Source organism: Mycothermus thermophilus (genome assembly GCF_041956435.1).
Source record: "Mycothermus thermophilus strain CBS 625.91 unplaced genomic scaffold VTJ04scaffold_1, whole genome shotgun sequence".
Classification (NCBI taxonomy): Eukaryota; Fungi; Ascomycota; class Sordariomycetes; order Sordariales; family Chaetomiaceae; genus Mycothermus; species Mycothermus thermophilus.
In genome coordinates, this window is record NW_027191427.1 from 58,064 (window position 1) to 84,885 (window position 26,822).

Here is a 26,822-nt window from a genome sequence, read left to right on the forward strand (position 1 = left end):
CATCAAATGCTGCGTTTCTCTTGGCTGTTGGTGAGATGACGGCCAGAACCGGAAAGAGGGGGAGGCTGCTGACAAAGATGAGACAGCCACCCCTCTACCCGAGTAGGGTGTAGTGTAGTATGCAGAGACGATGCTGGGTAACGGCACATGTCAAGCTCGATGCGTAAAAGAAAAGTAACTCGGTAAGCTCCAGTCCACCCACAGCAGTGTGGTTGAGGTGGGTTGCACGAGAAGCGGCCGGCTCCTCTTGGAGATTTTGGTGGGTGAATCGAATCGTGGAGATCGCAATGCGGAAAGGAACCGTTCCATCTGTCACTGTCACTGTCTCTGGCCGGCTGGGCTGCCACACACTCGTTTCTGGACACCGGCTCCAGGTTCTTATCACGTTTGGGGTTCCACAGCATCACCATTTAACTCCCGTGATCAGGAGGACGTGCCGAGGAGATGTGTCGATGGGCAGTGCGCCGCCGCCGCGCAGCTCTTTTATCTTGACAACGGTGGCGCATCTGTCACGCTATTGCTCATCACGCAGCTCTCCCAGACTGTCGGGACCGGCGCAGCATCTCCTGGGTCAGGTCAGGGGGAGGCGAACGAGGAGAGGGGGACCAGGCATCACTGCTGCATGTACCTCGCAACAGTTGCTTAACCGAGAGAGACACAGAGAAAGAATGAGAGAAATAATAAAAAAGGCAGAAAAGCCCGGCAGAATGCGTCGTGAGACGCCGTCAGCGGGCGAGTGAGAGCCCAAAGAGCCCCATCGGCGGCCGGTGGGCCAAGGCCTTGCAGATCGCTGGGGCGGCACTGGACCCTATTGTTCACGGCAAAAGCTGCCGGTGACACAAGATGCGGCGCGATGGCACCCTCCACGCCGCGGGCATCTCCTGCGGGCAAGCAAAAGCGGCAATCCACCATACTGGGTAGGGCTGGACCACGGCTGAGTGGCTCGCTGTTGGGACGCTGTTGGAGCGAGCTGGAGCCCGAGGGATCCATTCCCGTTGGTCGTTCCCAAACGGGGGAGAGAGACAGAGAGTCGGTCGAGTCGTCGACGGCCAATCACCCTGAGACATCAGAGTCGCCGGGCGTGGCTTTGGCAGCCTCTGGCCGCGTCTGGCGAACCTCTTGGGCGTACTCGCATGTTATGAGCACGAGAGCCGCGGCGCATGCGAGGATCCTGTGATGGAAGGGTTAGCCTGGTCGCAGGGAGGGGTTCGAAGGGCAGGGGGCGGGATGCGAGATCCAGATGCCATCCGCCAAGGCGGAGGGAGACAGATGATGGTGCCCAATAGGAGACCCTGAAGAAAGCCACAGTGGAGAGGGTCACGGGGGCCGGAGGAACTGTTTGACGGAACACCGGTTTGGTCCACGTCGATCGGACAAGCCACCGGCCTCGACGTCGCTCCGGACGGCGCCGGCGACTCCACGGGCACGGAGGGCTTGGGGCCAACAATTCCTCCGAAGGCGCCGTCACTAATGGAGTCCGCCGGCCTCCGGGTCAGTGATGGGTATGGACCGGCGGGAGCCGGCGGGAGATAAAAAGGGTCGAGCTGGCCATCTCTGTCGGTCTTTTCCTGTTGTTCTGTTTGCTTCTGATACATACACATTTCCACACGCCATCGAATCTGTAACAAATAGTTACTCTATACAAACATCCTTAGCCAGCATCCAACTCAAACATACATCCCTAGGTGCCTCACCAAGTGTGGCGCAGTATCACCAAGACGCACCAACCTGACTCAGCACTGCACTCCAAGCAACATTCATCACATTCCACACTTGTTCTCTCGGCCTTCTGGAATCATAATGAGCACACCACCCGCAGGCGCCACAAAAGCCATCCTGTTTCTCGGCGCGACCGGCGGTGTCGCCTTCGCTGCGCTTCGCCGATCCCTCGCAGCTAACCACACCTGCATCGCCCTCTGTCGCAATCCAGCCACCCTCACCACCGCCCTCTTGGCCGGCGACTCCTCCCAGGATGCCAACACCACCACCACCACCACCACCCTTCCGGCCAACCTCACCATCATCCAAGGCAACGCGCACGACTCCGGCGTCCTCGCCTCCTCCTGTCTCCGGCACCCGTCCGACCCCTCCCGCCTCGTCGATGCCATCGTCTTCTCCATCGGCGGCAAGCCGACGCTGAAGGGCCTCGACGACCCGCACGTTTGCGAGCGGGGGATGACGGCGCTGCTCGAGGCCCTGCGCACGCTCCGCAAGGAGGGTGCAGATAATAACAAACCAACCGGCAACCCGCGCCTCATCGCTGTCAGTTCCACCGGCGTGGGGACCCTCGGCCGCGAGCTCCCCTGGGCCATGGTTCCCATGTACAAGCTGCTGCTGGGCGCGGCGCACAAGGATAAAGCGGTCATGGAGAAGCTCGTTATCGACGCCGGGAAGAATGGCGACGGCGAGCAGGCGCTGGTCTCGTGGACGATTATCCGCGGGAGCCTGTACACGAACGGGCCTGCGACGGAGGGCAAGGTTCGCGCCGGGTGGGAAGATCCGGTCGCCGGGACGAGGGGGGATGTGCCGATCGGGTACACCATCAGTCGGGAGGACTTGGGCAAGTGGGTGTATGAAAACTGCATTGAGGGAGGAGATGAGTGGGTTGGCAAGGTGGCGGTTGTGACATATTAGGGGGCTTGAACTGGTCGGAGGATAATGACGGGTTTGCGATTAGGGGGAAGAATTTCCAACAGTGTCTTCTTCGTGTGGTTGGATACATAGAAAGATGAAGTAGACGATACCCTTAGAAATATTACACCTTGATTCATTGCGAGACCAATTGTTAAATCCCCCATCCCAAGGCTTCCTCCTATCTTGGTTCAGTGAGAAGGAAACAGACTACGATTGTATCGTCGTCTCTAGCTCAAGTCGGGCGGCACAAGCTGCCCCTCTCTTCCGTCCTCTCTTCGGCAAATCCTCACTCTCCAGCCTGCATCCGAGCCTGTCCCATCATTCTCACAGATCAGGCTCAGCTTCGTCTCCCCCTTCTCCTTCAAAGCCGCGACCCTTTCCTTGATCGCCATCAACAGCACAACCATTGTCTTCAAGGTCCTCTGCATCCTGCGCTCCCACTCCCGCATCCCACTGTTCCCATAATCACAACCGCGCTTTTGCACATTTTTTCCGCTCTTATCTGGGAAGAATACGCCACGTGCGTGGCCCGCGACGTAGAGTTGCGCGCGTCGCGCAAAATACAGTTGCTCCTCGTACGTATCCAAAGAAAACGTACCGAGGTTCTGGGTCTTGACCTCGACAAGACACCGAGAAGGGACCCGACGGCCGGTGTGGTGAATGGCAAGAGTCGGGCTTGGGTTGGTCACAGGGGCTATTGGTTTTACGGATGGCGAATCCCCTGGGTCGTCAAGAGAAAGAACAGAGAACCTGCTTGGAGGAGGGGAGGAGGCGAGAGATGGTCGGGGAGATGGGCAAGATTGACCAGATGATGAAGAGAGGCTTGAAAATCGCCGTGACCTCCAGGGAGATGGAGGAGGGCTGGGGATGTCAAGGTCGACATCCATCTTGTCCTCGGAGAACTTGGGATGTCCCCATTTGCCGCATGCGCAGTAGAATCCATCCACCTCGGCCTGTATCAAGCATCTCAGGCCTCCAAATGAGTACGACATGACGCGATGGTGACTCGCGCTCCTCTTTACAACCTCGTCTTCATCTTCATCATACCAGCATGTTTCGTGTTCGAACCAGACCCCGTATCCGCGCCGGCGCCAGAGCTGAGGATCCTGATCCCACCGAGAAAAAGCTAGTGTGTTCCCGTTGCCGATCACGTCCACCTCGAGGCGTTGTATCAGGCGGCCGGGAGAGTTGCGTACCAAGCGGAAGAGCTCGGTCAGATTCCCGGCGTTGCTGAGGACATCTGTAGATTCGAGGATAGATAAACTGGGAGTTTGTTGCATTGTCTCGACAGCCCGAAGCAGCGCCTCAAATGGATATGTGAAGGAAGGGAATGAAGACTCCAGGACAACGTTGTGTTTACCAGCCTGCTCCTTTGGAATGGCCAAGGGCTCTTGAGGGGGATGATATCTCGGAGGGCATCCTAAGTTGAGAAAGAAATGACACTCAGTTTTTTTGTTGACGATGGATCAAGACCTCAAAACAAGAATCCAGTCAGGATAAAAAAGGGAGGCAAACCAGGTACGGCAATTTCATTGTCATCAACCTTGTTGAAGCTGGCAAGTTCTTTGCTTTCGGTGATGCTCACGAAGCGCCCGTCATCTGGTAAGAGGTGTTCAAGCGTTATAATATCCAGATCCACCAAACCCTGCGAGATTTCATCCATCCGTTGAGCACGTTTTTGGGCAGCAATGACGCGGTGCTCTTCAGGATGGAACCACAAACACTTGCCGCTGACGAGATAGTCGCATTTCTCTCCACGTCGACAAGGGTGCGTCTTCTGGCTGCGCCGCCACCGAACGACGACGCCAGGATCATGGTTGTCGGGACACCTGGGGTCCAGACATGGCCGCAGGTTGACGAGCTTAGGGCAGAGCAATTGCTTTGGCCTTCTCGGCTGGGTACGATAATGTAGCATTTCTATGGACGAGCAGCAGGTTTGGTTGCGTCAACGCCAGGAAAGAGGAGGTTGCGAACGGAAGTGCTGACGACGTAATAGTAATGATTGAGATCAAGAAGTTCGAACTACCTAGGTAATTTACACATGGACAAAAAGCGAGAGCACGCAGGCTGTTTATTTACAACAACTGGGATGTTTGTAGGCTCACATACCTGCCAAGGATTGCAGTTTCGTGCCATTCTTCCAACCGGCGCTCCTGTCTGCCCTGCCCGTGTTGTAGGTCATGCATGAAACCAGCACAGCCATAGGCCGCCGGCCTGTTGTGTTCGCCGCTCGAAAGCCAACGCCTTTCACGAGAACGGCAAAAGTCAGAAATCATTGGTAAAACTTGGATCTGTCGTAGGCCTCAAAATGCAGCTGACCGGACGCCTAAACCACCACTGTCCGTTGGGCTCGAAATTGGGTGGTGACGAACCTGGGGGGCTTGGCCCCAGCCTCCTCTACGTTGCTTCTCCTCATGGTCTTTTTTCTTTCTTCCTACTCTCCTCTTCTCCCTTCCCCATGATACATCAGTCGGAAAGGATGTTCTTGAATTCATTTCAGTAATACTCAATTGGGCGCATTATTATACGGCCTGTTGGAAAAAGGGTGCCGCTTGCAATGAGGCAAGACGGAGCTGCTGTGACGGTATCCTGTCATCTGATATGAACCTGAAATGACACCTAGAATAATACTTCGCGAGAACAACGTGATCGACTTAACTTGCCGATGTCTGTCACACCGTTTGCCGGCGCTCATATTATTACGTCCCTGAAATCATACCATGTCCTATTAGCAGATAGATGGCTAACAACATCCTTCAATATGAGCGGCATTCTGTTTGGACCTCATTGCTCCTCAGAACTAACAAAGATAGTGATAACACAAGTCATCAAGTCCTCAACCTGCCAGCCAGCTTCAAAATTACCCTCCGACAATGCCATGACCCAACTCACACCTCCTTCATCATTTCCACTCATTCATCTCGTTCAGGTGATCTCAGATCTCCTCCCTTTCTCATCAACTCCATCCTCTCATCGTCATTCATCAACTCCTGCCAAACCACCTCCTTCCGCTCCTCCTCTCCCACCGTCACGCCCGCGCACTTTGCAACAAACTCACACAACATCTCCTCCGCCTTCTGCGCGTTCTTGCGCAGTAGGTGATCATCCTCCGGAAAAATATGCAACACGCACTCCCCTCCCTTGACACCACCCCTTTTCTCCCCCTCCTTATACATCCCCTCCAACCGCCTCGAACACCCCACTCCCAACGTCCCATCCGCGCTCCCATGCAGCAGCAGCAACGGCCGCGGCGGCAACCTCTCAACCCCCTCACACCCGGCCGTCTGGCTCGAGATCACCGCGCACCCGACCACCCGCGGATCGTCCAGCGCCGCGTCCAGCGCTACCGCGCTACCATACGACCAGCCGACCAGCACGAACCGCTCCAGCCCGTACGCGTCGCGCAGGTACTTCATGGCGGCGCGGGCGTCGCGGACGCAAGGGCCCGTGCACGCGCCCGGGTAGCGGTAGTCGAGGCGCAGGGCGGGGATGCCCCGGCCCAGGGTCGCCAGCTTGCACGCGAGGGAGAGGTAGATGGCGCTGGGCCCCGCGACGCCGCCACCGGCGCCTGAAAGGAGGATGGCGGCGGTGCGGTGGTGGTGAGGGGGCAGGAGCTGGGGACCTTCGCCGAGTCGGCGGCGTTCCTCGGCCGGGAGGATGTCTGGGGGCAGGTGCAGGAAGCCGGGGACGAAGCCGCCTTGGGCATCGTCCACTTCGATGCTGAGGGGTTCGACGACGAAGGGTTTGTGGGTGAGACGGGAGAGGTGAGGCGGGTGGGCGAGCCCGGCGTATTCGTGGATGGAGTGCGGTTTGGGGCGGGGATGGGGGAGAAGAGTGGCAGCCATGTTGGATAGTAAGGGGAATGAATACAATGTTTGGATAACGGTCGGCGTGGAGAGAAGCGCCGATTTGAAGCTCACAAGATGGTCTTGATGCTGTTCGTGATAATAGATCTTAAAGTGGTGGCATCACATTGCCAACTGATCAACATCCTAACGAGCGGGGAAGCTGAAAGGCGTTTAATACTTGTTTCTACTGAATATCAACAGAGTCGAAGTGGAATGGTGATGATGTCATAACGCGGTCTAGATTGTGTGCCGTTCCGAGTCATTGACAGCTGGTCACCAGACACTTCCCCCGCTCATTGGTGCTGCTTCTTCGGGGTGAACGAAACAATGATTAATTCAGGTTTCACAAGTTGTACCAGTGAAAACACCACGATGACTCTCGCATGAGGGATCAGGAGAGGGGCATTCCATCGATGGGGTGCTTTGAACAAGGTGTACTATATGATGCAACCAGGCACAATCCAAACAGTATGAGAAATGGTAGGTAGTCTCAAGAGGACTAAATACAGTCTGCACTGGCAAGATTGTTACACGGACATGAAGTCCTGCTCCATAGCTGTCTGTGATCATGAGAGTGCGTCCCAACCAACAAGAAATCCATCATCCACCCACCAAACATATTCGAGCGGACAGTCTTAGCCATGTGTAACCGAAACCCCTCCCTAACCTGCTTCCAGGCCATCTCGAAAGCTATCCCATCCCTCATTCGTCTCAATCCTCCCCCCCAGGCACCCTCCCCTCCTCGGTCACCCTCCTCCTCAACTCAGCAAAAACAGAATCAACAAACCACACAAACACGCCCGCGCTCATCCGCGCCAACTTGTGTCTTCCAATTGCCCTCTGCAGACCAAACCGGTTCACCTCAGACGGGTCAGGCGCCACACCCTCGTGCGGACCGAGGGGGATTGGGTTGATGATCACCCCGGCCCGTCGATCCTGCGAGATAAATGACGGTTTTATCATATGAGCCTGTCTATGATTGTTGTTTTCGTGAGGGCTACGGAAGAGGTAGCTGGAAGTGTGAACCTTCACGGCGTCGCACAGGTCGGCGCAGAGATGGCGCAGCTCACACGCGGAGAGGTCCCGGAGACGAGCTCGTTCCGTGGCGTGGTGTGGGGGATTGGGGTTGCGTTGGCTGTTGAGATTACTACTATCGTCTGCGTTGAGCCAGAAGCGGAGGGCGTGGGCGTAGCATGAGTTGCTGATGGCGGTTTGTAAGTGGTGAAGCATGTCGGCGGGGGTGAGGTCGGGCTGGTCGAAGGGGGATGAAGATGATGTGAAGTCAAACTGATTCAAAAATGGTGGGCAGGTGGTGGTATTAGAAAGAGCAGAAGGAGTCACGAGAATTGTAGGGGAATGGGACGTGTTGTCGTCCGCGGAAACATGAAAGGTGATGGGCAGTTCAAGTGCGTGAGCGTTGTGATAGTTGAAAGGGAATGCTTCGTCAGCTATTTCCGGTGAACCCGCCAGGCGTGCTGGGATAGGGACCACGAGCTCAGTGGGACTGGCGAGGTCATCAAGAGTGAGTGGGCCATGCCGGAAGGCTCGCTGTGTGGTGTTGATGTTGATCTTGAGTTTAGGCTTCTGCTGCTCGTGGCCCCAAAGTCCGACGGATGAGGACGACGCTGACGATGTTGGAGTGGGCGGCCCGGCCGAGTCCGAGTCTAACTCCGGGTCGGCATCATCGAGGTAGATGATGCTACCACGGCGGCGGCACTGATCTTGCAAGCTTGGGCCAGGGGCAGATGTGCTCTGCATCGCCAAAGAGGGCTCAACAGACCCAGCCCCGCAATATGGGTTATCATGGCAAGACGGAGACTCGGGAGAGAGTTCAGGGTCCGGATAGATTGATCTGATTGCCCTGGACAGCTCGCTGTTTCTGGCCAGGATTTCAATGGCTGACATCTCGACCGCTTTCATGGCCTCCTCGGCCTCTTCGGAAAAGCTAGACAATGTGGTCAGCATCGTTGACTTGTTTTCGTAATACAGCATAATTCCGGCATTGAGAGGGACAAGAACACATAAGGGACGAACAAAACACACGACAAAACACAAACAATGGGGGAAACCCACGTCTCAAGTGCCAGCCTCAACCGGCCCAACTCCGTCTTGAAGCAGTCAAGACCGCCGACCAAGTCCCCCAGTTCCTTTCTGATCTCATATCTCCGACAGCGGAGTTTCTCCCTCTCAGCCTCCTCCTCCTCCCAGGCCTTCGTTCCATCCCCGTCATTCCCACCCAGAATAAGGTCTGCCTCGGTGGCATAGAGCTCAGCCAGCCTGCACAGGGCCGACTCGAGAGCATCCACCACCTCCGCCCCGGCGCCAACCACAGCGGCCACCGTCCCGGCCGAGATTCCCCGCAGTTTCTCGGGCGCGATGCGATCCCACTTGACGTCGACGACGAGCTGGAAGAACGTCAAGTACACGTCGGCGCTGTTGACATGGTTGCGCAGCTTGGTCGCGGAGCGCCGGCGCTTGTCAATAATGTCATTGTTGCCGTTATGGTGCAGGGTGGATGCTTCTGCTTGCGGTTGTTTGTCATGGTCATGGTCATGGTCATCGTTGTCCTGGCCTCGCTCTTCCCTTCCATCCTGGGCCTGCTGTTGCTGCTGCGCACGGGCATGCGCCCGCTCCCGCTCCGGTCCGACGATGCCAAAGGCAGGGTCAATGAGGTCTTTCAGCCGGCGGAACGCGGCGTCGAGGTGGGCGATGGCCGTCGGCAGGGGCAATCCTACGACACCCATCTTCGTTCACCACTTCTGCAATAACTATGCGCGTGCGTCTGTGGGTGACCCAAGTGGGTGGCGCTGTTACCTAATGAACCCCGCCTGTCAAGACTAGTTCTGTCTGTTGGTGCTGGGTGCTAGGTGTTCTCCGTATGCCCGTCAAGGGGTGAGATCCTGCGTCCGGGGAGGGTGCACTCGGCGATCGGCGGCGGGTCTGGGGAAGTGGAGTGCTGAGCGCCCGGGGAACAGAGTAGTACTAGGATCACTTGCGGGGAGGATGGTCGGAGTTAAAGAAGAGGGTACCGTAACCAAAATGACTGAGAAGTTGGGGGCCGTGCCGACGTGATGTCTGACGCCCGAGCCCCGTGAAGACCACGTCTGCTTGGATGCGAACCACAGCCAGCTCCTCTTTGCCTTGTTGCCTTCAGCCTTACTTTACATAAGCGCTAGAGCCGGTGTGCGCTGTTCCGCCATGTTATTTTTATTCTCTGGGTTTCAGGTGGCACAGGTGTCTCTGTGGTCCCCTGAATCCCTGATTGGCAGAGCCATGATGACCATGCTGACATGCCGACGCAAGGCTGGGGAGCCGACAGACAAGCTAGAAGAAGTGGGAATAATAAGGTCTGCTTGAAGACATTAAGTTTCTATATTGCTATCGTAGGGGTATCATTCCAGTCCTAGATGTATGTCCAGCAGTAGATTTATGTACGAGAGCCCGTAAATACACTAACACAACAATGTCCCTTTCCATTTCCCACGGAACCTCTAGGAATTCTCACGTTTAGCTTGGTCATCAGGCTTCTTGTCAGTCGACCGGGGGAACCAGAAGCACAAAACGACCAGCAAAAACTCCATCATAGTCACCATGCCCAGGTGCGCAAAGGTGCTGGCACGGGTCGCCCTGAGCGGGTTGAACAGCGACTGTTGGTCGAGCAGATACCACGGACTGACCAGCGACCAGACGAACCGCACCGTCCCGACGCTGAAGAACAAGAACCAATTGGTCTTGCTCCGGATGCGGCTGCGCTTGTCTGATGGTAGCGTAAAACACCACAGCAACAAGAAGCCCACTACGCCCAACATCACCGCGCCGGCCTCCAGCACCTCGGGAGAGCCCACCCTGTTCAGCCCCATCGCCACCACGCAGCCCGCGGTGTACAGCAGCAGCGCGGGCGCTAGGAGGCCAATGATGGCCGCGAATCGCCAGTCGCGGAGGTAGAGGGGTTTCTTGAAGATCGGGTGCGGTTCCTCGCCCGGCACCAGCATGTACTCGGGCTTGGGTTCGGAGCTGCTGATGTGGTCGGGTTCCTCGGGCTGGACAGGGCGTCCGGCCGTGTGCCAGACGTGGTGGAAGTATTGGGAAACTAGCATGCCGACAATGACGGGGAAGCACATGTTGTCGAGGATGGAGATGTCGCCGTGCGTGCGCCACGAGCGTTTTTTTAGGTCGAAGGCGAGCTCCATCGATGCTGCAGTTATTCGTAGCGCGCAGATGACGATCATGAGGAAAGCAGTGACGAATGGACGAGCGCGCCGCCTGACAATGTGGTTTATGAAGAGCACTGATGCAGGGATCAGGGCGAGGGAGAACTGCGCAGGGCTGCGTTAGTCACGTATTTCCCTTGGGAATGATCACGCAGCACTTACAAGGACGAGGGTTGTGATGGCTTCGTCCTCCTGGGGTAAACCACGCCGCCCGTGAATTCTGAAGCCGCCACCACCACCACCTCCTCCTCCTCTTCCTCCACCACCGCCCCTGCCGCCGCCACCGCCAACCATTCTGGTGAAGAGTTGAAGTACTGTGAATGAAGAATTAGGCGACGGATGAGTGAGTGAAATGCAAAGCGATAACACGCTTCACGACGTTGGCGCCATGAGTCGACGTCGTCGAAACGTCTGGGTGGTGAAAGCGATAAGTATCTAAAGTACGGCACTCATAGTTCCCCCGAACCCGAGCGGCCTCGGTGTGGCGCGTGCGTATTGTGAAGAAGGGTTTTGGGCGAGGCAGATTTTTGCGGGAACCGTGAAGGTCACCAGCCGCGAACACAGCCAAGGGGTTGGTTTGATTAACGGCCAGACTCGACGGGTGCGCAGGGCCGGTTCAACCACTCGCCATGAACCTTGGCGATCATGCAGAACCCAAATGCAACGCTCCGCATATTAAGTAACTATCGCGCTCTGGACATCGAAGTGGTGGGCAGTATCAACCGTGTACTGTATGCAGACGTGAACTGACAACCCCAGGTGTCTCTCAAAGCCTGCAGAGAAGAGTCTGCTTTATATGAGTGACGCTAGATAGTTAATAAGTTGGGTTGGTTGGTTTGAGTCCGGTAGGCCGGGGGCATCTCGTCGGTAGTTCAACAGCAGCTGGCATTTGGTAGCTGGTTATGGTTGAAGAGGATAACGAGTCGAAGGCTGTGGCTCAGATTGGCTGTTTCCACCTCCTATCCTCCAAAGGATTGACTGACGTATTAGTGTGCCTTGTTATCTAGGTAGGTATAAACAACACAGAGATTATCTCTTGCCGAATCGCGGCGTGCTCGCCGCCTCTCCCCTCAGCCACCGGAGCCAATCCGGCCAGGAACACGGCGATTTTCCGGCTCTCAGCCCTGCGTTGCCATCTCCGGGCCGGCCCCGTCTTCAGGAGAACTTCACCGTCGCCTTGTGTTCAGCCTTGTCCCACCTCTCCGACCTGGCGGGGCCCACCAACAAGTGAGCACAACACCACCGATCAACCTCTACTCTGTACTGTGTATTAGTTATACTTAGTGTAGCCCGCAAGGTTCTCATGCAGTGATAACACAACTCAGCATAGCAAGGATTACTTGTCGTAACTTTACTGCAGCAGCTCACCGAGAGGAGTCGCAAGCGTTCCCTTGCGGTGAAGCATCCCCCTGGGGGTCCCAAACGCGCGCTCGCCCTGGCTAGCTGGTTTTAGCGCTGGATTTGCCCGAGCGTTAGCTCGTTCTAGCGCGCCCCAGAGATGCCAACTAGCGGGAAGGGAAGAAGCGAAAGAGTCCATGATGCCACGATGCCAACGCCCCAGCGAGTGCACCCTGAGTCAGGGCCCGCTGGCCGATGCGTTTGCCCGAGAGTTTGGTTCGGGTTGCATCCTCCCCCTCCCCCGCCGATCGGGCGGCCGGAATGGCATGATTGTCGATGAGGGGTAGATACGGTGCCGAGGTGTTGAAGAGCTTCTTCACTTGTGACTGAGGACTTGATGAGGGAGACATTGGGAGTCGGACGTCTTTTAGATTGAGCCATTGCATGTCAAGTCAAATCATCATGCATGTATGTACTGTACATAGTTGAAAATAAAACGGCGAAAAAAAGCAAAATCATCAGGATATCATGGGCTGTTCGCAATTGAGAAAAAAAGAAAAGAACAAAAAAAACCAAACAAAGCATCATGAGAACCCATGTTAGAGAAACAACAAGCAAAGAAAATGTCCGACCCAACCTCAAGCCCCTGAATATGACGTATCCACAACGCCAGGGCCCATCCCAAAAAACCAAACCAGTGTGTATGAGTAAAGAATTCCTCAAGCATCCACCTATACTCCACGTGCCAGCTCCATCACCAACATCCACACGCGCGCAGTGCGCAGCTAGTGTAGCGTAGTGTAGAGTGCTCCGTCGTGTAGTGTCCTAGCACTGCTGTCCCCCCTTCCACCGAGTCCTCATCAAACCCCCTTTCTCCAGCACCCTCTCCACCACCGTACACCGCATCGTCAACCTTCTCCTCCCCTCCCCACCGCAACAGCACCTTGCCAGGCCCGACCGGCAGGACCGTGACCGTCCATGGCCAAAATATCCACCTCCTGTGCTGGGCCCCGAGCAACCTCCGGAGCCGAAACAGCAAAGCGAAGTCCCAGAGCCGTTGCTGCTGCCGCTGCTGCTGCTGCTACCACTGCTGTTGCCGCGCGAAAGGGGCGGCCCCGCCTGCGCAATCATGGCGCGCTTCCAGGCAAGCCATTCGCGGGCCTCGCGCAGCTCGCGGCGGGCGGCGGTGGGCGAGCGCACAAAGGCCGCGGCGAAACGGAGCCAGAGGGTGCGCGGGGTCCAGTGGTCGTGGATTTCGGAGCGGAGGGCGAGCTCGGGAGGGCCGTAGAGGAGGTGGGTGGTGTCGCGGCCTTGGTGGATGTAGCGAGGGGTGGTGGTGTTAGAGTTGGGGTGGTTGTCGACAGGTGAGACTGGACCATGATGATCTTGGTGGGTTTCGTAGTTGGTATGGTCGTTGTCGTGCTCATTGACGCTCTGTTCTTGTTCTTGTTCCTCCTCCTCCTCCTCCTCCTCCTCCTCCTCCTCCTCTTCATCATCCCAGCCCACCTCGGGCACCGCCACCGTAACATTCCATCCTTGCCAATCGGCATCCTCATCGGCGTCTTGCACCGCTTGCCTCACCCATCTCCACTCTCTCCTTGTCATGGCCGCTCTCGCCGCGAACCCCACGCCGTGCTGGCTGTCGTAGAAGTTGTTGCTGTTGATGTTATTGTCCGCATTTTCCCCTTCCCCAACGCCGTTCCAAACGTTGGTGCTGTTGTTGTTCCCTCCCCCTTCCCCACCCCGACTTCCTGGCGGAATCACCTCCACCACTGACGTCCACGACCACCTGTTATCCCTCGCATCCGCCGAGGAGTTTCTCCTTCCTCCCCGCCTGCCGCGCGGACCGACGTCTCCCACCCAGAGCTCGACGTGGCCCAGACGCGGGAACGCCTCGCGCAGCGCCGCGTCGACGGGCGCGAGCACGGCGCGCACGGCGCACGCATGCGGCCGGAGGAGGCGCAGCCAGTGGTTGTAGGGGGAGGTGTCGAGGGCGAGGAATTCCAGGTTGGGACAGCGGGCGCGGATGGAGGCGATGAGGGGAAGAGTGGTCAAGGGGTTGTTGTCGGCTGCCGCCTGCCTGCGGCTTCTCCTGAGCTGGGACGAGTTGAGTTTGGTGGTGGCCGACGTGGCCGAGAATTCCGACATGTGCCAGTGGGTTTCAACCAGCACGGCCGGGTCCGCGGGGAAGGGCAGGACCAGGCGCCGCAGCAGGGAGGCATTGCGCTCGCCGATGCGGTCCAGGAAGCGCCGGCCGAGCAGGTTGTGCTGAACCTGCAACGGCGCGAGAGCAGCGGCGCCGCGGGGGAGGGAAAAGGTGTTGGAGCTGTAGAAGATGGCGGCGGCTTCGTGGTGACATTGCCGGCAGGTCAGGAGGATGGGGAGGAGAGCGGCCGCCACGGGGTTGGGTCGCCTCCTCGTCTTTGCCTTGAGGGGAGGAGATTGTGGCTCGCGGAAGACGGGGACGGGCTCAGAGAAGACGAGAAGTTCCTTGTAGATCTGGTTGCGGATTTCGCCGGGAATGCGCAGGAGGTGAGGCGCGGTGGTGCAAGGGATCGGCACCGGAAGAGGGGCCGGTGGGGGATCGGCCTTGAAGCCGATTGTTATTGAAGTGGCCATGCTGACGGAGGTATGATGTCAAGAAGGATTGATAGGTGATATGGGACAGATAGTATAAGATCCGAGTCCGAGTCCGAGATAGCTGAGAGGTGTGATGTATAGTAAACAGCACTGTATGTGTGGTGTCGCAAAGAGGGACAACGTTAATGTCTCAACAGCAACAACACAACAATGCCGACCGGACCCGGGAGCAGCACCTGACTGAACAAGACGGCGTAAGACTACGTCAGAGTCACAGCAGGACAGAGTCGTGCATGTCAGGCGGAGGTGAAGTCGATGCTGCTTGTCCTTGTTCAAACGACGACGAGACGGAACACAGCAAGCAGGCGATGCTCTTCGGGAGGCGATCCCGGGGTATTTCTGGCATGGCGGTGGGAACCGTGGACACTTCGCAAGGCAAAGGGACAAGGAGCCGGCTGGGAGCGAACAGCTTCCCGGGTTCCCACTCTCCAGCCCGCCGGCCGACCCCAGATCCAATCCCATCAGATGCATCTGTCGATGCCAGGACATGCCAGGACATGGCATCCCGTGCGTCCATTCCTCCCCTCACCCCCTCTCGCTCAGCCATCTTGCATCGGAATAGTACTATGCAGCAAGTAGCAACCGACGTACATACATACAGTATCCGAGGCTCGGGCAGGAAGGTGGTGTTGCAGCCGTATGTTGTTGGTGTCGGGTGCCACGAACACGCGTCGGCGAGCATGCATGCAGATGCTTGCCCGTCCGCCCACCACCACCAACCCCCCTCACTGTCAAGGTTGGGCCGATCTTACGATGGCCCCCAGCACGCCGACGCCAACGGGCCTAGCGCCATGCGCGCAACCTACCCCCCGAGTCCCGCCAGCTTGGCGCAAACCCAGCGATCCCATGTCCCCGGTCCAGCTGCCAAGCTCCCAGCAGCGCTGAAAGGTGGATTCCGGTGGATTCAACAGAGCAGTCCACCATGTCCACCAACCCGTGGTGCTGGATCCTCCCCGTGGATAGTGGATGCTGTGCGACGACCTCCCCTGCCAGGTGGATGCCCGCCGCTGACAGCGGCCGCTAGGGAAGCTCAACGCCATCGATAACTATCCGTCCAGTGCTATCTGGCAGGTGGGCTGCTCGGACGATAGGTAATTTCATCTTCATCTCTGGGTCTCGGGCCAGATCCGACGTTGAAGATTGCGGGATGCTAGCGCCCCCGAAATTGGGGGTTACCCATGGAATTCCCTCAAGATGCAAGATGCGAATGATATTGTGTGAGATTCCCAATCTCTCCATTCCCCCATCCTCTTAGAGTCCCTATCAATAGTTCGGAATTCGGATCCCTGGCCATGTCACTGTTTCACTTCACCCTTTTGCTATCTTGGGAACACATGCCCGCGCGCCGCCACGGAGAGGGTTGACTTTGACATCGGAGATCAGGAACCTGGCCGTTAGTGTCGCGGCGTTGTCCTGAATCCGAGACCGACACCTATGCAGGTGTCAAAGACAACTGCGCGAGTCTAGCACCTAGTCTGGGAGGACGCGCAGCATCATCAGGCCATCACAGGTCGTCGTGCTTCTCAATGGCCATACTGTCCAATGCTTCATGGTCCTTCACTACCGCTTACTCCTAGGTGCTGTACTGTGCCTAGGCGTGCAGTTGCGGATGAGGGGATGACAAATCCTACGGCGGTGCGGTCGTCATCAGCCCGGCCGTCCGGTACCCCTCAGTCCAATCACCATTCTCGATGTCATCGGATACCGTCGGAGGATGTGGGAGAAGCGAGTGCGAGAAGTGCGAATCCGTGAACGAGTGCGGTTGACCCAATGCCTTGCTGACAGCAGTGTCTCTCTCTCTGGCTCACTTACACCAGACGGAGCATCTGTGAAAGGCAAACGACGAAGGACACTGAGTTGGCAACGAAGATAAAATGCAAACCCAGACGCGAGCAATGTCGAGTTGAAATGGATGTCAAGAAGCAAGTGAATCTCGACTCCTTCACAGCAGCAGTACAACGGATCAAACACAAACTGTTCTTTGACCACCTGAAACCAAGAACGACGAGCCGCACGCTGACAAGCATACCGTCATCCGCAACCGTCCCTAGCAATACCTGCTCGTACCCCCTGAGACAATGGCCCAACCCCACATCAAGCTCTACTGGTAAGCATATCCACAGCCACGTGCATCCCCCGTACCATATCCGTAGCGTACTAGGCCCCTCCATAGCAGGGGGTTTATCTCGATTTCCCAACGACATGGGCTCTCTCCAAAACACACCCAACCTACCCCCCACCTAAAGGAATGTTGTAAACTGACCCCCGCCCGTTAATCCATCCATTCATCCAGGCTGAACGATTCGCGTGCCCAGCGGATAGCATGGCTGCTCGAGGAGCTCCACCTCGACTACGACATCGACGTCTTCCGGCGCGGGGCCGACATGCGTGCGCCTCCCGAGCTACTGCAGGTTCACCCCCTTGGCAAATCCCCCGTCGTCAGTATCACCCGCCCGGGCCTAGCAGCAGCAGGAGAGTCTGCAGGAGCCGCCACCGCCGGCGCTGGCTCCGGCCCAAGGGAGATCGTCCTGGCTGAGAGCGGCTTCATCGCGCAATATCTTGTCGACCACTTTAGTCAGGGGAATGCAGCAGCAACAGCCGCCGGCGATGATGGCGATAGCGCTCGCCCGTCGCGGCCGTTGTTGGCACCCCGCCGGTATCGCGACGGATATGAGGGGGTTCCCGGTGCAGAATCGGACGAGTGGCTGAGATACCAGTACTTCCTGCACTATGCCGAAGGCAGCTTGATGCCTCCGCTGCTGGTCGCGCTCATCCTGGGGAGTAAGTGTTCACATCACATCAATCCTTCTCACTCGATCAAACTATGCTGGAATGAGCAAAAGAGTGCAGATTAGGCTGACATACACCCCTCGTTACTTGCCTCCAGTCCTCAAAAGCCCCCGCATCCCCTTCATCATCCGACCCATCACCTCCGGGGTATCCGACAAGCTGGCGGCCGCCTTCGTGGCTCCCGAGATGGCTCGGCATCTGGCCTTCCTCGAGAATCAGCTCGAGACGGCACCCGGAGTGGAGGAGTCGTCGGGGGGCGGGTACATGTGCGGTCCGCGCCTCACGGCTGCCGACATACTCATGATCTATCCGCTGCAGATGGCGCGTCAGAGGGCCGGGGGTCTCAGGTATGGGAAAGAGGGGAAGAAGATTGCGGACCAGTTCCCGAGAGTGTGGGAGTATTTGAGGCGGTTGGAGAATGAGCCGGGGTATAAGCGCGCCGAAGAGAAGATTCGGAGGGTGGTTGAGAATCAAAGTAAATGATGGCATTTGAGGTGAGGAGGTTGGGGTGAGTCTGTCTGTCGGAACAGTTCAGTAATTTAATGACTTCTCATGGTTGAAATGGAACTGAAGGGGCGTAGTTTGAGGCATCAGACACAGAGGAGTTTCGTCCATGTAGTCTACGATGAGATACATCCAGTCTTCACTTCATCAGAGATTAACACTTCATTTACACCAGACGTGAGATTATCATGCGTGTTTTGATTTCCACATATTGTATCCCAGGTTGTTTGTCAGCGGAAACATGACATCAACGTGACACAAACTCAGTCCCGTCGGGAGAAATCTTGACGGCTCATGTTTTGCCTGGTCCCGACCTGGTAGCCATCGGGTTTTCGTTCACAGCCTCACATGCGAACCAAACACCTAATCATTATTAACAGCACACAATGCCAGCCTTACCATGATTATCATCTACGTCTCGGGCCGAATATTCATGGGTGTTTAAGGATAATTACTCACCTAGGTGTCTTCACCAGCTCGGTGACGTTTATGGTGGGTGAGTGGTAAGATGGGATCAGATATGAGATTGTTTCATGTTCGTGAGGCTAGAAGCCTGTCTCACCAACACTAGGAACTTCTGGATCAATCTTAATTATCGAATCAAATCTACAACTCGAGGCTCCGCCTATGTTCTAGCTTGCTCTCCCAGGACAGATAAAACCGTATTATGCAGCAGTCCCGATTCCCCACGACACTCAGGAGACAAGTGCTGATATATTGGCAGTTATGTCAGATGGACGGAACGGCTCCTAGGACCGTTGTAGTATCATCAATAAGGGTTGATGAGACATTGGGTCAATGGACATACGTATCCGTGACTTCGGCGATCCTATTTCAGGGGGTGTAAACAAACATTCGCCTCGGCACCTCCCAAACACCGAATGACCATCCACACGCTCTTGTTGTCTGAATTGCAGGTGTTATTACTCCCCTCCTTCCTCTCTGGCTTGCCAGAACCTAGACAGCTGACAAGCAGACGTCGAAACAAACATTTGTTTTCCCCAACGGCAAACAAGGGGAGTTGGCCGATCAATCCATCTCAGAGGTAGCAGAGTTAAAAAACAGTCCGAGCCCACACTCTATATTTTTCCCATCATCTATCCCAATCTATACATCTATCCAAGTGCCCATGCATCCAGTTTTAACCCAGATAACACCATACAAAACCCCGTAGAACCTTCTCCAGGATTCATCAACCAATCCAGCTTCTTACACCATGTCTCAGCCACGACAACACATCCCGCTGCAGCCCATACCAGCGACAAGGGATGCGACTCCGCGGCAGAAACGGACCTTCGCCAACCATCACCTTTCATCATCAGGGAATGCCTAGGCCATAACCGCAACGGCACCAGCCAACACCGCCATCAAACCTCCGGCAACCTTAGCCCTGCTCGCGCCAGATTCCTCATCCTTCTTCTTCTCCCCATCCTTTTCCGCCCCAGCGCTCGCCGACGCCGAAGACTCAGCAGTCGCAGTCTTCGACGCCGGCTTGTTGGAGACAGAAGCGGCAGAACCGTCCGAAGAAGAAGAAGAAGAATCCCCCGTCGCCTCCGCATCCCCGCCCACATCCACCGTCTTCGTACCCGTCAACATCGTCGTCGCCGTCGTCGCCGCGGTCTGCCCTCCGCGCGTCGTAGACGAGATAGTCACCGTAGCCGTCCCAACCACCCCCGTCTCCCCTTCCTCTTCCTCTCCCTCCACAGCAGCTTTCACAACCCGAAACTGCGCCGACTGCGCCAAGATCCCGCCCAAATTCCCTTCTTCCACGCTCTCAAAATTAAACTGATACCCGCCCTCGGCTTGCACCCCAGCCTGCGGCGCAACAATGACACTGCCCAGGGAGAGATCGATGCTGTCGGCCAGCGCGCGACGGAACGGGGTGTGGCCCGCGGCCATGTTGACGAGGACGAGGCGGGCGGCGGACGGGTCGGTGGCGACGGCGGTCCAGCGGACGGTGACGCCCTTGGCGAAGTCGACGCGGGCGTCTTTGGTCGGGGCGGTGATTTGGACGGCGTGGAGCGGGGTGATGGCGGTGGCGAGGAGGAGGGTGAGGAGGGTGGAGGGGGAGGGAGGAGGAGCAGCGCATTTTGGGCGGTTGAAGAGGCGGGGTGGGTTTGAAGGAGAGTGTGTGTCGGGATTTGTTTGGTGGAAGGATTGGATTGGAAGGTGTGCTTTGGCGATGGTGATGTACTTTCGAACTTTGAACGAGTGTAAAACCTATCTATGTCTCACACGACAGGATTTTCAACGAGCGACTAAGCGAGCGAGCGAGCGAGCGAGTGGTGAGAGGAAACAAAAACCAAAACCAACGGACAAACAACTCGAGGCATTTCTTCATTCATAAGGGGATTTTTGGCATATCCACCTGCCAGTCGCCACCAACATGGCGATGTGCCGACATAGGACTCCACGGCTTTCACGGGAGACAAGGTCTCCAGATGCTCTCCACTAAGTACCCATGATAACGGCGTTTCACTGTCCTGAGAGGACGATGATGGCGATAGCCCGGGCGGAAGGGCGACGGCAGCAAGACGCCGACCGACCCGTTTGACCGTTGATCGCCCAACCTGGAGCTGCGAAAAAAAATGGGTCCGTGAAAGGTGCCTGGCTGGTGCGAGTCATGACATGACTCCGCGGCATCCGCAAGATCCACATGTGGGAGTGGTTGACAGCGATATCAACAGGGTTTGCGTCCGAAGCCTTGATTCCCAGCCACAATGGTGCTGGGTTCAAGCTTGGAGACCGACTCGTGCCTGGAAAGGGTCGGGCAGACCTGGGACTCAGAAGCGCGAAACAACTCCCATTCTCGGATGGGAGGTTCTCGTCGCACCATCCCAATCCCCAAGTCACACTGAGCAAAGGATAGTTATCATGTGCCAAGCCTCACGGTCAACTGCCCGACCTGGATGGTGAGGTTGTCGATGACGAGTTCAGGATGAAAGCGTGCACGCACCAGCATATTCGGTCATGGATCGGGGATAAGACTTTTTTTGGGTGGAATGTTCCGTGCCGTTCGGAGGTATCCGCGCCAGCTGTCATGGGTTACGGGTTGGCTACCCGAGACAAGACACGGGCTCAAAGCCTCAAGGGGCGAGTTTCATGGCTGGTCATCACACCGATAGTGTGGTGTTGACGCCGAAACGGTTGCCCTGTTGGGGCTCGTGCTGACATCAAACCTTGGACGCGGCGCCGATGGTGCAAGCAAAGACTGAGGATCCCAACAGCAAGTAAATGCTGTCAGCCGTGGCGTTTTCACCTGATTCCCCTAGGACGGAAGTGTTGGTGGTTGTTGTTGGGGCTCGTGTTCACGAGACCTGGCGTGAGCCAGGGGGGTCCGTTGGGTGGCTCATACTTAAATGAACCTGGAATGCCGAATGTCATCTGACAGCCGGTTTGGGTCTCTCATTCCACGTTGTGAGAGCCTCAAGCGTAAAATGGTAACTAGTTCGAAGTTGTTCAGCCAGGCCGAGGGGTTGACCTGTTAGTTATGCGTACGGCATGGACGGGACTGACCGAACCCGGAACTTGGCATCTGCCGGACGGCTCAGGGCAGCTGCCGCAAAGGGGGACGTCGGGCCAAGCCAAGCCAAGACCTCCGTTCGGCTTGTGCCGAAGGACGGCGGCCGGGGGGCGGACCTGAGTCCGAAAGGCCAAGCAAAGGCAGCAGAGAAAATGAGAGAGAATGAACAGTGGATGGAGTGAACCAGAGGCGAACCAAACACTGGGCTGATTGGTGGTGCGCTCGAGCAATGTGGGGCGCAGCAATGCAAACCGCTTGCCTGGAAGGGACATTGAATGCAACCTAGCGCGGGGTTGGCACTTCTTTACCCTGGCGCCAGCTGCTTGACAGGCGCGTGCCACTTGCCTGACAGATACTTGGCGCGGTTTGCCAAGGGACCTCGACTCGACCAGACCCAGCGACATGCACCCCAGACCATCGACTTCTCTTCGTCGCTGCTGCCGAAGGCCCAGCTTCCCCAGCGAAAGGGGTGTCCTGCAACCAGCTGCCACGAAACTCCAGGCTCGAAGCCGAGTGGCTGCCAGACATTGTGCAAGACGGCTCCGGCAGTTCCTGGCTCGGGTCAGCTATCCGTGGGCGAGGCGCGGGCAGTCCGCGGGGAGGGCGTCCCGAGGATGGGAATCTGGGAATCTTGCAAGCTGGCCGTGGAACGGAAAACAGACGGCCGGGACCCGATAGTGTAGAATGCTTTGGAACAATCTCTGGCGCCTATGAGAGGGCGCACGGGAAATGGAGGTTACTGTGCTGAAATGGGGTCAAAATAGCCGCGAAGAGGAGACATGCCATGTGCCAGGACAGCATGGAACGGCGGCAGCACTCAATGTTGGCGAGACACCCCAAGACTTGGGTGGGAGTTTGCAAACCCCGCGCTTTCACTTCCATGGCTGTCGGAGTGCATGCCGCCGAATGTCATTGGACAAACGACAATGGGATAGGTGGACAGACAGGAAAAGCCAAACCTGGAACCTGAAAGAATGAGGAGATGATCCGTTCGGAGACGGAAGAACCAAGCTCTAGGACCCGTCTCTGGTCGGAGCTTCCAGCGTTGTGTTGTGTTGAGGAAATGCGCTGTCTTTTATCACTTTTATCATGCGTTTCCACTTGGATTCTTCTCTCCTTCCGTGGCCGGCTGGATCTAAATTGGTGTTCCAAAATTTGGGGCATGCGACCCCCGAAGGCAAACAGCTCGTTGCGACCAGGGACGGCTTGGAGTGGACTGCCTGGTGGTCAGCGATTGGCTGTCCTCCCTTCCCAGCGAGCTAGAGTCGAAACAGGAAACACAGGACTGGATGGTCGCCCCCGCGGAAAGGGGAGCAGTAGCCGAAACCCATGCCCTGCAGTAGTTACTTCGTAGTAGCAACAGCAACCAGCACGAGCCAGCACCCAGCACCCAGCACCCAGCACCCAGCAGCCAGAACCAGCAGCGGCGGCAGCGGACTGAGCCTTGCCTGTCTCGCGCCTGCCGAAGCCAGAAAGACAGCCTGGAAGCGGAGCTGTGACAGGGGATGGGGTAAGTGCCCTCCCTGCCTTATGAATGTCGCTTCCTTTCCCTCTTGAAAAACAGGAGGTGCCGCATTCTGGGGAAAGGCGGCTCTCATCAACGATTCGTCAGGGTCAGGGCCTTCTGCAGAACCCGAATACGTCCACCGCGAAAGCCATCTCTCCCCACCTCGCTGGGACAAGACAACCTCATCTCTTGCTTTCCTGCACCACGATGCCATTCCGCCCCAGCCGCACTGCATCGCCGACAGGACTTTCGAGCCGCCAGTGACCTAACACCGCGTAATCACCGCCGCGACTGAGGAACACGCAATCGAGCGACCAGGAGAAGGACGGAAAGGAAAAGGGAAAGAAAGGAAAAAGGAGCGGAGGAAAGCAAAGGGGAGCGCCGGCACAAGAGGTGGAATCAGCACAATAAAAAAACGGGGAGCAAAGGGACAAAACAGCAATTGGCGGTGGTTGAGGAAACACCAGAAACAGACAGCACAGGACACCGCCGCGAAGTCGATCAGATCGGCCGAATCGACCGACCCTCGGACAAGCGAAGAAGCAGACGAACGACGCGTTCAGGTCGGACAAACCTCGAACTGCCAGACCAGACCAGACGAACACCCCCATCGGATGGGGAGCTGGGTTCGGCGGCTGCTTGACTCCCAAGTGAATTGAGCATCAGCCCACCCTTCCTCCCGATCTCATTCCATTATTATTATTGTTCAGTCGAAACACCCCAACCGGCGACAACCTGGGACTTCGACCGTCTCCAATCGCGGCGCGCGCCCTCGTCACCCTCCATCGTTCATGATGGAACTGGTGCCCGCCACCAGCAGTGCCATCTCACCGCCTGCTCCCCGGCGGGGGAGACGCGAGAAGCCATGGCCTCGCGCGAAGCAGAAGAAGCTGCTCCGTCTCTACGTCTGTACTCAAAGCGAGCGCCTGCCTCTCGTGCGCATCCTCGAGATTCTCAAAGATGGCACCTTTGATCCGAGGCAGCGCAACTCTCACAAGCATCTCAAGAACTTCCTGCCTGACCGTCGCATCGATGATTGGAGGCCCAGGGACATCAACACCATGCACACCCGCCTGCGATGGCTGCGCTCCGTGAGAGCCGAGCGCCGCCTCAGGAACCGCAAAGTCCGCCGTCGCATCCCCTTCGGCATGCCGACTCCAGACCCCCTCTCGCCGATGGACCTCGTCGAGGCACAGCGCATGGAACCGCCGCTGGCCTCGGGCATGTCGTTCGAAATGATGCCGCTCGACCCACTGCCGCCGCAGACATACCCATCGCTGCCATCCCCGCAACAACATGACCAACTACACCCTCCCACCTTCTACTCCCAGAGCCCCTCCACCGACAGTCCGGCGACGATCCAGCCCGAGTCGCCTGGCTCCACCCCTCAGGCCATCAGCACCGGGTCCTCCGACTCACCGCGCCGCGACAAGTCGCCGTCGCGCGCCTCCTCCATCAAGTCCGATTCCAAATCATCATCCAAGTCGGCCAAGCGCCGGTCCTGGGCTTCTGTTCTCTCAAGCATTTCGTCGGGCATCTCGAGTCTGGCGCGGTCGTCATCGTCGGCGTCATCCAAGGGCGTCAACGTGAACCCCTCGGGCGCCAACACGGCCCTGAGCAGGATGACACGCGAGGAGTTTCTTGCCATGCTGCAGGAGAAGCCTCGCAAGCCTGGCAGAGGTGGCGCCTCGGGCCCTGGTGGCATCAGCGGTCTGTTCAAACCCAAGTACTCGTCGGTCAAGCCGTCGGACGAGGATCTCAACTCGGCCCTCGTGCGCATGTGCTGCGCTCACTACGTGGGCCGTGGCGGATGCGTACATGAACGCCTGTCGCGTGCCATTGCGGCCCAGTGCGACGAAGGCCCTGACTTCATCCACTTCAACGTCAGCGAGGAGGAAGCCAACATGACGGACAAGTACGGAAACTCGCTGCTGCACGTGGCCGCTCGCTGGGGCGCCCGGGTGTCCCTGCTGCTGCTCATCTTGAAGCGCACCGACGAAGTCCAGGTCATCAACGACCGAGGCGAGACTTTTCTGCACGTCTTTGATCCTCCAGAGAATCCCCGCATGCGGCCCATCTCATTCCTCAACCTCATCCGCACCCTTCGCACTCGCGGCTTCGACTTCTGCCACCGCGACGTGGAAAAGCAAACGTTCCTTCACCGGCTCACCGCCCGTAAGGAGTTCCCGATCGAGACGCTGTATTACGTCTTCCGCGAGGTTGGCCACGGCGCTGCCCGGTTCCTTGTTGCCAACCGCTGCGCCAACGGCGAACGCCTCTTTGACAGCGTCCGTCGCAACCTCGAGCAATGCGCCCCCAAGCTTCACCGCATTTTTGGCGACGAAAAGGAGTTTATCCGCCGCTATCTTCCCGAGTTTGGCGACGGAAAGGTCCCGTCGACCGCCGACACCTCCACCATCGGCTCCGACAGTCTCATGTCGATCCACCCGGCCGAGGCTGCGCCCGCCCTCCACCTACCCCTCGACCCCAACGAGAGCAACGCCCACAAAGTGCGCCGCACGCCGCTCATGAAGCTGTTCCGCCGCACCGCGGCCGGCCGGGGGCCCGTCTCGGACGCAGAGCTCACTTCCAAGATGGAGGAAATCTTCGAGGTGGCTTCCAAGGCTCCCGAGTTCGACCTCAAGAGCTACCTCGGCAAGCGAGACACAGAGGGAAACACAGCACTGCACTATGCCGCCGAGTTCGGTCTCGTCCCCGCCGTGCAGTTCCTCCTTTCCAAGGGCGCGTCGGTCAACGTGTTCAACAACTGCGGAAACACACCGCTGCAGCTCGTCAAGTTTGCGATCCAGCGCACCGACGTGCGGTCCGATATCCACATGGAGGCCCGCTACCTGCGCTGTGCCGTCCTCTTGCTCGAGCAAGGCGCCATCGACCAGAGCAAGCTCGTCAGCGAACGCTCCGTTATCTTCCCTCACACCGTCTTCGATGGCAGCGAACGGTCGATCAGCAACCTCATGCAACAAGGCGTTGCCACTCAGTGTCGGGGTCTTCACCTACTCACGGCGTCTGTCCGGCACCATCCTCCTCCGTTCTTCAACGGACTGGAAAATGACCAGTTCGGTCACCACGGCTCACACGGCATGTATGATGACTATCATCAGAATCATCATCATCATGAGCAGTTCCATAGCTATGAACATTTCCATGCCCAAATGATGCAGATAGGAGTGGCAGGGCCGGGGCCGAGCAGCAGCGCCATGGCTGCGAACTCGTTGACGTTCCAGACGTCAGTTTTGTCTCCGCAAATGGTTTCGTGATGCATTCCACGTCTTTTTTTTGTTTAAAATGTTGGTTGGGTTGATGGCTCGTGTTGGTTTGGTGGATATATCCAGGTGGTACAGCGATTTTGCATATTGTTTTTTCCCAACTATGGTACCTGAATTGGTCAGGTACCTGGCAGTCTTGTCTTCCCTTTTCCTATCTCATATACTTGTACTGGTCTTCTGGTGGTGGTGTTTGATGTACTTTGGAAGGGGGAACACATGTGGAGGCTCTTCTTGGTGTTTCTTTTTGGGGGGGGGGGGGGAGGGGGGGTTGTGTTTTGGGGATCGGTGCCCGGACGGGATACATACATTGGCGAGGCGGGAGTGGGATGAAAATGGAGGAGAATAGTTTTCCTTATTTCTTTGGTCTTTTTTTTCTTTCTGTATCACTGTCTGTCTGTTGAATACCCCGCCTCCCGGATGGTTTTGAGAAAGCTGGCGGCGGCTGCATTATCGGGGGGCATGTCTCAGCATAACTAACTTGATTTTCCTTTTTTTTTGGGTGGGGGGGGGGGGGGAGGGGGGGGTAGGGTTTGTTTGGTT

General features: G+C 57.2%; 10 protein-coding genes across 10 annotated transcripts; 3 read left to right on the forward strand and 7 right to left on the reverse strand.

The window, feature by feature from the left end:
* Window positions 1-1,053: 1,053 nt before the first annotated feature.
* On the reverse strand, window positions 1,054-1,601 carry VTJ04DRAFT_21 (uncharacterized protein; the record flags this gene model as incomplete). Its single annotated transcript, XM_069359860.1, has 2 exons — window positions 1,054-1,171; window positions 1,345-1,601. The coding sequence occupies 2 exons, from the start codon at window positions 1,599-1,601 to the stop codon at window positions 1,054-1,056; spliced, it is 375 nt and encodes a 124-aa protein (XP_069222631.1).
* Window positions 1,602-1,800: 199 nt separating this feature from the next.
* On the forward strand, window positions 1,801-2,634 carry VTJ04DRAFT_22 (uncharacterized protein; the record flags this gene model as incomplete). The annotated part of the gene is made up of 1 exon (XM_069359962.1): window positions 1,801-2,634. The coding sequence occupies one exon, from the start codon at window positions 1,801-1,803 to the stop codon at window positions 2,632-2,634; it is 834 nt and encodes a 277-aa protein (XP_069222632.1).
* A 2,912-nt stretch (window positions 2,635-5,546) lies between these two features.
* Window positions 5,547-6,479, reverse strand: VTJ04DRAFT_23 (uncharacterized protein; the record flags this gene model as incomplete). The annotated part of the gene is made up of 1 exon (XM_069360073.1): window positions 5,547-6,479. The coding sequence occupies one exon, from the start codon at window positions 6,477-6,479 to the stop codon at window positions 5,547-5,549; it is 933 nt and encodes a 310-aa protein (XP_069222633.1).
* A 714-nt stretch (window positions 6,480-7,193) lies between these two features.
* Window positions 7,194-9,226, reverse strand: VTJ04DRAFT_24 (uncharacterized protein; the record flags this gene model as incomplete). The annotated part of the gene is made up of 2 exons (XM_069360184.1): window positions 7,194-8,427; window positions 8,556-9,226. 2 exons carry the CDS (start codon window positions 9,224-9,226, stop codon window positions 7,194-7,196), a joined length of 1,905 nt encoding a protein of 634 aa, XP_069222634.1.
* A 747-nt stretch (window positions 9,227-9,973) lies between these two features.
* Window positions 9,974-10,987, reverse strand: VTJ04DRAFT_25 (uncharacterized protein; the record flags this gene model as incomplete). The annotated part of the gene is made up of 2 exons (XM_069360295.1): window positions 9,974-10,798; window positions 10,856-10,987. 2 exons carry the CDS (start codon window positions 10,985-10,987, stop codon window positions 9,974-9,976), a joined length of 957 nt encoding a protein of 318 aa, XP_069222635.1.
* Window positions 10,988-12,856: 1,869 nt separating this feature from the next.
* On the reverse strand, window positions 12,857-14,650 carry VTJ04DRAFT_26 (uncharacterized protein; the record flags this gene model as incomplete). The annotated part of the gene is made up of 1 exon (XM_069360406.1): window positions 12,857-14,650. The coding sequence occupies one exon, from the start codon at window positions 14,648-14,650 to the stop codon at window positions 12,857-12,859; it is 1,794 nt and encodes a 597-aa protein (XP_069222636.1).
* A 2,099-nt stretch (window positions 14,651-16,749) lies between these two features.
* Window positions 16,750-17,944, forward strand: VTJ04DRAFT_27 (uncharacterized protein; the record flags this gene model as incomplete). The annotated part of the gene is made up of 3 exons (XM_069360517.1): window positions 16,750-16,778; window positions 16,965-17,452; window positions 17,559-17,944. The coding sequence occupies 3 exons, from the start codon at window positions 16,750-16,752 to the stop codon at window positions 17,942-17,944; spliced, it is 903 nt and encodes a 300-aa protein (XP_069222637.1).
* A 1,350-nt stretch (window positions 17,945-19,294) lies between these two features.
* VTJ04DRAFT_28 (uncharacterized protein) lies at window positions 19,295-22,370 on the reverse strand (the record flags this gene model as incomplete). The annotated part of the gene is made up of 5 exons (XM_069360628.1): window positions 19,295-20,166; window positions 20,352-20,416; window positions 21,482-21,604; window positions 21,797-22,040; window positions 22,229-22,370. 5 exons carry the CDS (start codon window positions 22,368-22,370, stop codon window positions 19,295-19,297), a joined length of 1,446 nt encoding a protein of 481 aa, XP_069222638.1.
* Window positions 22,371-23,177: 807 nt separating this feature from the next.
* VTJ04DRAFT_29 (uncharacterized protein) lies at window positions 23,178-23,606 on the reverse strand (the record flags this gene model as incomplete). The annotated part of the gene is made up of 1 exon (XM_069360739.1): window positions 23,178-23,606. One exon carries the CDS (start codon window positions 23,604-23,606, stop codon window positions 23,178-23,180), a length of 429 nt encoding a protein of 142 aa, XP_069222639.1.
* Window positions 23,607-23,789: 183 nt separating this feature from the next.
* VTJ04DRAFT_30 (uncharacterized protein) lies at window positions 23,790-26,273 on the forward strand (the record flags this gene model as incomplete). The annotated part of the gene is made up of 1 exon (XM_069360851.1): window positions 23,790-26,273. One exon carries the CDS (start codon window positions 23,790-23,792, stop codon window positions 26,271-26,273), a length of 2,484 nt encoding a protein of 827 aa, XP_069222640.1.
* Window positions 26,274-26,822: the final 549 nt, after the last annotated feature.